General features: G+C 40.2%; 2 protein-coding genes across 13 annotated transcripts in view; one reads left to right on the top strand and one right to left on the bottom strand.

Annotated features, from left to right (window-relative positions):
• The window catches only part of LOC110398611 (skin secretory protein xP2-like), a 184,303-nt gene that overhangs the window by 18,392 nt on the left and 154,476 nt on the right, over positions 1-11,435 (top strand). The window contains exons 2-3 of one of the 2 annotated variants that reach the window (XR_002438497.1): positions 213-329; positions 1,039-1,835. The gene's annotated coding sequence lies outside the window, so the exon portion shown is untranslated. Of the gene's footprint in view, positions 1-212; positions 330-1,038; positions 1,836-11,435 lie in introns of those variants that run through there. The other variant, XR_002438495.1, reaches the window with a different exon arrangement.
• Positions 1-11,435, bottom strand: part of PDE5A (phosphodiesterase 5A) — a 64,058-nt gene that overhangs the window by 6,286 nt on the left and 46,337 nt on the right. For all 11 annotated transcript variants that reach the window (XM_021396410.1, XM_021396411.1, XM_021396421.1 and 8 more), the window contains 7 exons: positions 11,252-11,346; positions 5,963-6,050; positions 4,762-4,862; positions 4,598-4,675; positions 3,093-3,156; positions 2,440-2,514; positions 1,845-1,928 (listed from right to left, as the gene is read on the bottom strand). In XM_021396410.1, coding sequence (XP_021252085.1) covers positions 1,845-1,928; positions 2,440-2,514; positions 3,093-3,156; positions 4,598-4,675; positions 4,762-4,862; positions 5,963-6,050; positions 11,252-11,346 — 585 coding nt within the window. The remainder of the gene's footprint in view (positions 1-1,844; positions 1,929-2,439; positions 2,515-3,092; positions 3,157-4,597; positions 4,676-4,761; positions 4,863-5,962; positions 6,051-11,251; positions 11,347-11,435) is intronic.

Genomic DNA, 11,435 nt, shown 5'->3' with positions numbered 1-11,435 from the left:
CTTTTTTGCTTTCTAGGCAGCATCATTAGTTCTAATAGACCCAATTGAATTATTCTTGATTTACACCTCTTTAAGAAGAGTGGGGCTGTTAAATATCTCTTGAGTATTTACGTTTCATTTACCTAAATAGCATTTATAACTGCTAAATGTTACACTTTTTTTCAACTAAAAGGTAGGGACTGAAATACATTTTTGTTGTCTTTTTTTTTCAGATTTCTGAACTTAAAGGGAAGACGTTTAGATCACTCAGTTTAACTCTACTGGTTATCTGTCTAAAAGAAGCCACACAGCATCAGTTCACTGGGATTAGAACTGCTCTGAATAACATGGTAAGTCACATACTTGCAGTGCTTCATTGGGCACTCATCTCTGCATTGTCTGTTAAGTTCCTACTGTCTGGATGAATGCTAAGGAATAGTGAAAAGGCTGTAGTTACAACCCTGCTTTTTATTTCCTGTTTAGCACTACAACACTTATAAGTGAAATGTGCACTTGTTCATTTTTCGAAGTAACATTGTTTATATATTTTACCACTGAAGAAAAAAATCTGTGTACGCACATGGTATCCCCTATCTGTACAAGAGGTAGGCACATTGCATCAGCTCAAACCATAGCCCCTTCCATAGGCTCCCCATTCTTTTCAGTGCTCTCTGCCCTTGCACATAAGTCTTGCTCACTTTTCTTTTACGTTAGGACACATATGCTAGCATACTCTGAGTCTACATAAAGTCCCAGACACTGCCAGCTTGCTATGTCCCATTCCAGTTCAAGTCAGGTGTTGAGATGGAGTGAAAAATAGGAGTGATATGTTGAGGGATGTAAGGGGCAACATATTCTGAACAAAAAGATGCTACTTATAGCCCCTCCTACAGGCATAGCATCCTCAATTAAAGAGTAGGGAGAAGACTCCACAAATCTGTAGGTGCACTTTGCTGCTAACCAGGAATTGGTTTGTCTTCACTGCAGCGTAACTAAACTGCTGTTACAAAACAGGAGCTTAACAGCTAAAAGTTATTCATACACATCATTTCCTTACAGGAACTCTACAAGAGCTTGGTTCAGTTTGGACTACTATCATTTGGTAACTATTGATGTGAAATTCATTGCATATTGCACAGTAAATAATTGAAAGTTTTCTGTTCTTTTCATAAATGGGAAGGTAAAGCTGACCCCAGCAAATAAAGTACAGTACTTCAGTCTCTAGAGCTGTGGACATTCAAACCTGTTCAGATTTTCTGTTCAAATAATTTTGTTTGTATACTATGTACCTTTTCCATAGCTACTCAGACTTCTTTCAGTGGCCTTCCTACCAATGGAAACAGCTTTGTGAGGCTTCTCAGCAAAGGCTGCCTTATTTTCCTGACAAAGTTTTTACAGCGCAGAGACATGCAAGTTTCAGGAGCAGCTAGTAGTTCCCTCCTTCCTCTACCTTTGTTTTCTTCCAACTGGAGGATGTGTATTCTTTTTAGAAGGATGTGAGATGGAAAAGAATAATTGCCTTGTTCCTCCCATTGGAATATTAGGCTTAGAGTGAGGCTATCTGTTCCTCACCTTTTTCTCACCTTAGTTCCTGTAAAATACTTGCTACAGTCTCAGTGAACAGGCTTTCACTCTAGTGTTTTACTGGTTTAAAAAAGTCAGGAATTATTACATTTTGTTTCACACTTTATCTGACCAAGTATTTAATAATTAAATAACAAACCATATAGAATATATGAAAAAAAATCTTTTTTAACTGGGATACTAAAACCAAATTTGGTTTTAATTTTGAATGTGCAACTATTAAAAACTATACTGAACAGTTCTGGCTTTAGATATTTCCAGTTCTTTGTCAGGCACCATACCTCATACAGCTGCAAGCAAACAGCATCAATGAATCCAACTTGCATGCTTGGAATTTTGTTTTTCTTCTCTCTGTTCATTAGATCCTGCAAATAAGAAAATAAGCTCGATGTTTAAATGCATTTAAAGTTGAAACAAAAACAAAGGGGCCGGAATTAAAAGGCAACAAATCAAAAAGCACCGCAATCTCAACACAGCAGGGTATCAGTGCATGTGTTATAATGCAGGTAACTTGTCTGCATGAGTAGCCTTAAAAGGTTGTCTTTGGACTTGATTGAGCTACAGGAATAGACAAGCCTACTTGTTTAGCATAGGCTGCAATTATTTACCAATTTAGGAATGTATTTCCTAGACAATTTAATAATACTGATTTAGAAGAAATAATGCTGCCTTTTCTTCTGGCTGAAAGACAATGACAGTGTTGGTGTCTGGAAACCCCAGAACAAAACTGACTGCTAGGAAGACAAGGAAGGAGTTGGTCCTAGATTCTGATCACTGGGAGAAAAGCTGGCTTTTGAACGGAGCATTTTAGATTCCATAAGGCTGCTTATGGAAGCTATTTTAAACGAGATGATTCTGCATGATTCTTCCACTTACCGTTGGTTCTATGTTGAGTTCCTTCCGCTCTTTATCTCCCTGGTCAAAGAACTCGGTAGCTACAAGCTCGGCAATCTGTAAGAGATTTCACACATTGAGAGCTATAAAAGTTTGCTTGCTACCTACGATCAAAACCATTTTCTGAATTTCTTGTGCCTCCTAAGGATATATCAGATAGGGATCAACCTCTGTAAGAGTCTCTTGTTTAAGAGCTAGCTTTTATATTTATTGATACATCTGTGCACAGAAGAGACACTTGCATGTGCTGATATTTACTCTGACAAAGCAAAGTACAATGGCACAAAAGTGCCTTGCCATTGGTAACAGCTAGAATCATCAACGCATAGAGAAAGGTCAGCTGATACTAGATAGTGTGCTGTATCAATTGACCACCTTGTAGTAACACAGAAATGCTGGGAAAAAAAAACAGAGATTCCTGATTTATTTTCAGATAACAAGTAACAGGCTGACATGGCCAAATGCACAGATCATGCTGCAAAGACCTGAGAAGTCTTCAATCCACATTTAGCATTTTGAAGGACTGCTTGTTAAGGGTCTGCATTCCACCCTTGCCTTTGGAATACAGGTTGGATAGAGAAAGCAGAAGCAGTTATGCTGTTTGTATTTAAGAAATCTTAAAATTAAGGATATACCCGTTGCTGAACTGGCCATGGTTTGGTTATAGCTGATAAATCACAAGCAGTCATCAGCATTGCCCTATAGAAAAAAAAAGAAATCTATGAATTACTGTATTGTGAAATTTTTGTAGCCACCAAGCCAAGTGATTAGTAAATAGACTATCCAATTTCAAGGAAAATCAAAGCCAGAAAAACAAGTGAAATTAAACCAAAGTTATAAAGACATCAAAGGATGGTGAAGTGGTAGACTTTCACCTGTATGAAATGAGCACGCAGAAATGAGCAAATTTAGACCAGCTTGTCTGTTGGATTCACATCAAATGAACTGCTTCATTCTATTTGATACTGGACAGATAGCACATTTATTTCTGGCAGCCAAAATGACCAACAGTACCCTGGATGCATCAAGCCCAGCACTGCCAACTGGGTGAGGAAAAGGATTGTACTGCTCTGCTCTGTGCGGCCTCACCTCGAGCACCGTGTGCAGAGTGGGGTGCCACAATATAAGAAGGACCTGAAGCTATTAGAGAGCATCCAAAGGAGGACTATGAAGATGGGGAGGGGTCTAGAGGGGAAGGTGTGTGAAGAGCAGCTGAGGTCACTGTGTTTGTTCAGCCCAAAAGAAGCTGAGGGGTGGCCTCATGGCAGCCTGCAGCTTCTCATGAGGTAGGCACTGATCTTTCCTCTCTGGTGACAGTGACAGGACCAGAGGGAACAGTATGGAGCTCTGTCAGGGCAAGGACAGGTTGAGTGTTAGAAAAAGATTCTTCACCAGAGGGTGGTGAGCATGGCCCTGATCTGCCAGAGTTCAAGAAGCATTTGTACAGCGCTTTTGGACATAGGTTATGATTTTTGGGTGGTCCTGTGTGGAGCCAGGAGTTTGACTTGGTCATCCTTGTGGGTCCACTCCAACTCGGGATATTCTGCAATTCTGTGACTCCTTTCTGTCAATAACAGGGACTGCCGTTTTTACTGACAATGTGAGGGTCAGTTTCTGAAATAGGAAAAAGTGACTAAATGCAACATGACTAAATGAGACAGGTTTTTAAAAGCACTGAATTTAAGTAGGGCAACTGTCCTTTCTGAGACAGTCTAGGTGAATATGTTTTTCTGTAGCTTTTTATAAAGTTTTTTCAGTTCTTAAATCTTCTTTTTTTTTTTCCTCCACTGCCAGTAAGGAATCTGCTTCAAAACAAAATGCCTATCTTCAGTTACTGCTTAATCTTTAGTTATTGGCTTCAGCAATTCAGTAGTTAAATATAGTAGCAAAAGAGCATTGTATTTAGGAGTTCTATGGAATAGAAATGCTTTTGTAACTCCACATACTATTTAACACAGTTTATTGTACAGGCTACAAATTTAGTAATTCAAATGCTAGAAGTGACCCTTATCACCTCTACCAGTTTGTGAAGGCCCGGAGTGTACAGATTGGCTGGTTTTAATGCAATTCCTGACAACGTGGCATGGAAAACTGGACATCTAATATTAATTAGTTTTTCAATCATTCTGCATTTACTTACAAAAATAGCTCCTTCTGCATAGGATCTTCCCAATTAAACTGCTTCTTCCTTAGAAGTTCAAAAAATTCTCCTCTCCTCCTTTAAAAGAAGTTAAAAGATTTTACAACGTGGTGACAATCCAAACATCAAGCTATGACTACCAGCCAAACTTGCCTCTGACTTACTTTATGTATAGTGCTAGGTCTGTTGCAAGAATGGCTTGTTTTATCATTTTCAATGTTGCCTTGTATTCTTCAATGGAAAGGCTGCTGAGAATCTGATTTCCCTTTACAAACAAACAAAATAACAGCAACAACAAAAACAGTGTTAGTAGTAAGTTAGGCAACAGTACACCAATTTGTTAAAATCTCTCTTAGATACTGAATCATTCTGAATTGCTTACTGGTATGTGCTGTCATTCTTTTGCCCTGATTCCTTCTGTGGATTCTCCAATTTAAAAATAAAAATTCCAGTCTTCTTGAGTAATGGCAGAAAGAAAGCTGTTCAGCAACATCATCATAATAGACTTTTACAAAACTGAACTACAGGCAGAGCAGCAGCAAAATCTTAAGTCCCTTTCATACATAAAAATTAAATTCACCATCAGCTGTACTGGAGCATTTGTCTTTCCATTTCTCCTCTCACTTAGGAACAACAACACATACTAGTACTTGCCTGTACACCTCACGCTGACTGAAATATTCTCCATTCACAAAGTAACTTTTTTTTAAACCAAAGTACTGTGAAGTTGGTGAGATGATAACTTGCCTTAACATTTTTCCATATTTTCCTGTCTGGAGAGAATCATTGCAGTACAAAGTATGTCAGAAGTACCACACCTGTGATACGAAATGAACACTGGAGATATACTGCTTTGAAATGTTTGTGCATGACAAATAACTGGTGTTAGAATTAGTTAATAATAGAAGAAGAATGTAGTTTTATTTGCATACTAATTTAGCGTAGGTTTGGCTTCACTTTGGAATGTAAATGTTAGCAGTATTGGTTTGGTCTCATCAGAACTGCTTTGTGTATGTATAAGCCGGAATGTTTTTTGAAATGAAAGCAAGGACTTTGGTTTGCTTGGTGGTTCATAAGAGATCATGAAAATGACAACAAAGCTTTTTTGTTTTCTTTGGTTGAAGAAAGCAGGTAGTCAGAAGGATGTTAGCAAGGCTTCCCTTATCAGGCAACACTTAGAAAGGTTTGATGGCGCTCAGAAATGGAACTGTGATTTCAAAACTGCTGCAATTTGTTTTCTTTACCCAAAAAGGAATACAGATCACTTTAGGAATGTATAACAGTGGGAATCTATCCAAAAGCTAAAAATAAAAAGGAAAATAGAGAATGGTTTCCCTTCAGTATACATAACAATGAGGCACTTACTGGACTATTCAGGATCATCAGGCATTGATCAAAATGGTGATGTTCCATGATGGAGTGGCAATACAGTTGAGCCAGTGGATGTTCACTTCTGAGGACCAAAAAGACCCATCAGATGGAAAAAATCAAATTAAAAATGCACTTCTCATCCAAAAATAATTTCCTTTATGATGTCCTCTTCTTGTTAACAGTTTCACCCCACCCACCAATGCTTGTTCTTAACCAGTTCCTTTTCCCTTCCTGTGCAACTCAATGAATACATTTGGAAGGCTGCAGGGGGAGTACAGATAAAAAGACAACCCTGTTACTTTGTCAGAGCACTGACTGCTCTAGTTTTCTGCCTTCTATTACCAGCTGCACAGAAGGAGTGAGAATGTAACATGAGGTCTGGTAAAGAGTGAGTTATTCCATGAACAGGAAAAGCAGTAAGAAAGGTTTTTTCACAAACAGAATTTAAGTGAGTTTTATGTTACATTTTGCATACCTGCCTTATTTATTTAATCAACTACCTCAAGCTTGCAAGTAATAATGAGACCTAATCTAAAGCACACTGATATCATTGCGAAAGTTCCTGTTGACCTCAGTGGACTCTGGTGCAGGACCTCAAATGTTCAACAAATAATTTCCTATTGTGCTACTAAGCGCACTTTGTCACCACTCTCTTCATGACAAACTACTGCAGTATCATTACCTTCCCTTCACTCAGGATGAAATCCAAAAGGGAAAAAAGATGTTGGTTGTACTACAGGCAGTGGGAAAACATCATAAAGTCAACTGCGTAGATAGGGGTCTGGAGCACAGGCCTTATGAGGAGTGGCTGAGGGAGCTGGGATTGTTCAGTCTGGAGAAGAGGTGGCTCAGGGGGGACCTTATTGCTCTCTATAACTACCTGAAGGGAGGTTGTAGTGAGCTGGGGGTCAGCCTCTTCTCCTGCGTAACTAGTGATAGGACGAGGGGGAATGGCCTCAAGTTGCACCAGGGGAGATTCAGGCTGGACGTTAGGAAATACGACTTTTCTGAAAGAGCGGTCAGGTGCTGGAATGGGCTGCCCAAGGAGGTGGTGGAGTCACCGACCCTGGAGGTGTTCAAGGAATGTTTAGATGTTGTGTTGAGGGACATGCCTTAGTGAGAACTATTGGTGATAGGTGGATGGCTGGGCTGGATGATCTTGTAGGTCTTTTCCAACCTTCTATGATATAAACTTTATATAACCCTCTATGATACAAAATTTAAAGCTTAGTCTAGAAAAAAAATTACTGTTTGAGTAGCTTTAGACAAAATACATAAAATTCCTCCTCTGAGGATTCTGAATTTCCCTCTCATCCTCATTGCATAATAACATTCTAAGCTTTTGCTGCTGTATCATTATTTTCAGACCCTGTTCCCTTGTGGTTTATCTCATTTCTTCAACTAAATCAGGTTACTCTTTGAATTCTGTTTTGCTGTTGATCTGAATCTACTACTCTAGTTATAATTTGACCTACAAATGCTTAATCATTTGACAAATTCTGACTTTTTGTATGGCTAGGGATCATGCACATCACAGAATCACAGAATTGTAGGGGCTGGAAGGGACCTCTAGAGATCATTGAGTCCAATCCCCCTGCCAAAGCAGGCTCCCTAGACCAGGCTGCACAGGTAGGAATGCATGTGAATAAGTGGTTACAGGACTGGGTTCCTGTGTAAAGTGAATGCACACAGAGAGTCAAATAAAAGCCGTAAGAGGAGCCTCTGGAGATTTAAGAAACACAGAAATGTAGAGAGAAAGATGGAAAGACAAACAAAAACACAGAAAGAGAGATTAAAGGATACAAGCCCTTGAGGTTTATGGGCTGGCTGCCCAGCACCTCCTCTGAGACCACTGCACGGGGAATATACAGCAAATATGCTTGCATGGTTCTGTTAGAAAACAAATTGTAGGACAGTGCCAATGCATGCTGAGTGAAATTCCCATTGAGTTAAATGGGATGCGTACAGTGTCCTTAAAGTTCATGCTGATCGACGAGAGAAATATGTGAGAAAATTCTTAGGTTATCTTCCCAAGTACTGCATCAAACTAGAGCTTGCTCAGTACTTACAGACCCTGACTGTCTGGGAAGACACAAGTGCTGGAAATAAACTCAGGTTCCTAATTCTGTAGTACATAGTGTTTCTGTTAAACCACCATGCCAGGGCAAAGGACACCATTGCTTTCAGAACACAGTGGTTTGGTTATGCAGTTTTCATACTCTGTGCTTGTCTATTTTACATGTGGGTTTGGGGAAAAAAAAAAAAAAGAGAACAAAACCTCTGCATAACTATGAAAGACCTTTAAACAGTTCATTTCCTGTAATTTATGCTACCAGGACCACTTTAATTTTTGAAACACCGTTGCTTAAAAAAAAAGAATCATGTGCCAAGTGTCTACTTTCTCCACTTCCAAGGAAGAATCAAAAGAGATCGATTTCTAGAAAAAATAACTTTTCATTTAATGTAAACGAGAAATTTAAAAACAAAATTCATGGAACTGTCTTTATTGAAAAAGAATGATTCAGCTGTAGTCATTTGTGCTTTACAGCGTGTATGAATGTTAAATTTTGCTGTCGATGACACTTTCCCAGGACACTGCTGAGAGGAGATGACGCTTCTCCAGATGTCTTCCAGGAAATTTATTTTTAAATAAATAAAGCAAAAAATAGCTGACCAGTTCTAATCACTGCAAGGCTACAAGTTACTGCTGGATTCCCCTATTAGGGAACTAGAGAAAGGTTACACTTTCCAATCTTTTTTTTGTTTTGCCTTACACATCAGTCTTAGTGTTATTCTGGACATGCATCCCAAAAGGAAAGTATTCTGCTTCAGCATACTTATTTTCTGCCTTTCAATATTCTCTGCCTGGAACAAACTTTTCCTACCCTAGTATCTTATTTCAGCACAGCAAGAACAGCAGACCACTTCTGCCAAAGCTTCAGAACTGCACTTCAGCTCTACCAGAAAAAGACACAAGTATATTTTCCTGAGTATCTTTTCCCCATCTCTGGTCAGATCAAGACACGCTGCCTCATCACAGTAATAACATTATACCATGTTTTAAGTTAAGCTATTTATTTAATCATAGAATCATAGAATCAAAGAATCATAGAATTAGCTAGGTTGGAAAAGACCTACAAGATCACCCAGTCCAACCATCCACCTACCACCAATAACCCCACTAAACCAGGTCTCTCAACGCTATATCTAAATGTTCCTTGAACACCTCCAGGGACGGTGACTCAACTACCTCCCTGGGCAGCCCATTCCAGCGCCTGACCACTCTTTCAGAAAAGTAGTGTTTTCTAATGTCCAGACTAAATCTCCCCTGGCACAACTTGAGGCCATTCCCCCTCGTCCTGTCACTAGGTACAAGAGAGAAGAGGCTGACCCCCAGCTCACTACAACCTCCCTTCAGGTAGTTATAGAGAGCGATAAGGTCCCCCCTGAGCCTCCTCTTCTCCAGACTGAACAATCCCAGCTCCCTCAGCCGCTCCTCATAAGGCCTGTGCTCCAGACCCCTCACCAGCTTCGTTGCCCTCCTCTGAACACGCTCCAGGGCCTCAATGTCTTTCTTGCAGTGAGGGGCCCAAAACTGGACACAGTACTCGAGGTGCGGCCTCACCAGGGCTGAGTACAGAGGGACAATGACTTCCCTACTCCTAAGTAGACTCCCCTTCTCCTAATCAAAGAATCATATACTGTTTGAACTGAATATTAAATTCACTGAAAAACACAGTGTGCAGATCTGAAACTATTAATACATTTAAAAACATATATTGTTTGTTAAAAATTAAAATATAGAGAAATTTTCAGAAGAGTTTAGATGATTCATTTTGATAACTTCACAGTGAAATATTTTTTTGGAAAAATAATTTGTTTCAATGTTTTAAAATACATTTTGACTTTTTGCTTTATAAAGGCTTTTCTGTAATTTTGGAATTGATCAAAATTAGAGTACAGGTGATCCAAAACAATGCTAGACAGTCGTGAATTTGTAATGTGATTTTAAGTATGTGTCCAATCCAAACCTACTTAAGAGTTCTGGAAAACCATGACTAAATCATGTATTAAACAAGCAGAGTTCAAAATATGTGGAATCCCCTCTGAATCATCAAGACGGCTGCAGATCTCAGCTTGTGCTGGCCAGACTAGATGGGGAACAGCTGGTTGGGCAGTGAGCAATCTGCAAAACTGCACGTTTTTGGCATGCTGTCACTTAGAAGCTGAGACCTTTTGCTATCTCTGTGTGGGGGATGGGTCATCTGCAACAAGAGCAGGAAGATGCCCCTGCACAGTCTACAAAGAGTTCAATTCATCTGCCACTGTAGTTACTTGGTTCTGTGAGGTTATGTGCAAGGTGTTGTGTTTGGGTGAAGGTAGACCCAGATATGTGTGCAGACTGGGAGAAGAACTCACTGAGAGCAGACCGGTGGAGAACGGCTTGGGGTTCTGGTGGATGAAAAGCTGGACGTGAGCCAGCAGTGTGTGCTTGCAGCCCAAAAGGCCAACGGCATCCCGGGCTGTATCAAGAGTGGTGAGCAGCAGGGGAGGGAGGTGATTGCCCCCTTCTACTCTGTCCTCAAGAGGCTGCATCTGGAGTAATGTGTTCAGGCCAGGGGCCCCCAGAACAAGAAAGACATGGAGCTGTTGGAGTGGGTCCAGAGGAGGGCCATGAAGATGATCAGAGGGCTTCAGCATATCTCTTACAAAGAAAGGGAGCCAGGCTTGTTTAGCTTGGAGAAGAGAAGGCCTTGGGAGGACCTCCTTGTGGCCTTGAGAATAAGCAGGAGGAAGGCTGACTTTTTACATGGGCAGATAGTGATAGGACGAGGGGGAATGGCTTTAATCTAAAAGAGCGGAGATTTAGGTTAGATGTTAGGAAGAATTTATTTACGCAGAGGGTGGTGAGGCCCAAGCACAAGCTGCTCCAAGAAACTGTGGATGCCCCATCCCTGGAGGTGTTCAAGGCCAGGCTGAATGGGACCCTGGGCTGCCTGATCCAGTGGTTGACAACCCTGCCCATGGCAGGGAGTTTGAACTACGTTGGCTTTGAGGTCCCTTCCAACCAAAGCCATTCTATGATTCTTATGATTCAATGATTCGTGTCTTTGCTTTCGCCTCATTAAATGTCTCTGGCTTTTCCTGTGCTTACTGCTTAGTGAAGACCTTTTCTTTGCACAGCCTTACATTGTCAAATCAATTGATTTGTACATAATTTGGTTCTGTGTATTTGGGTATTGATTTTTTTTTTAATTAACATCTCTCTGTCTACTTACTTACCTTTGTATGTAAGAGTTGTTCACTCCCCTGTGATCCAAATCATGGCTTAGAGTTGCTATCAGCAAAGCCAGTGTTTCCAAGTCAGTCAGTTTGCTCTATATGTAAAGAGTAATACAAGAAGAGAGTTAGCCTTGCGATTTCTTTGCACAATGTGTTTTATATCTGCCATCTTGTTTTTACCTAT

This window comes from Numida meleagris, chromosome 4 (assembly GCF_002078875.1).
Source record: "Numida meleagris isolate 19003 breed g44 Domestic line chromosome 4, NumMel1.0, whole genome shotgun sequence".
NCBI lineage: Eukaryota > Metazoa > Chordata > Aves > Galliformes > Numididae > Numida > Numida meleagris.
The sequence above is the reverse complement of the archived record's forward strand: the minus strand, read 5'-3'. Positions and strand labels throughout refer to the sequence as shown.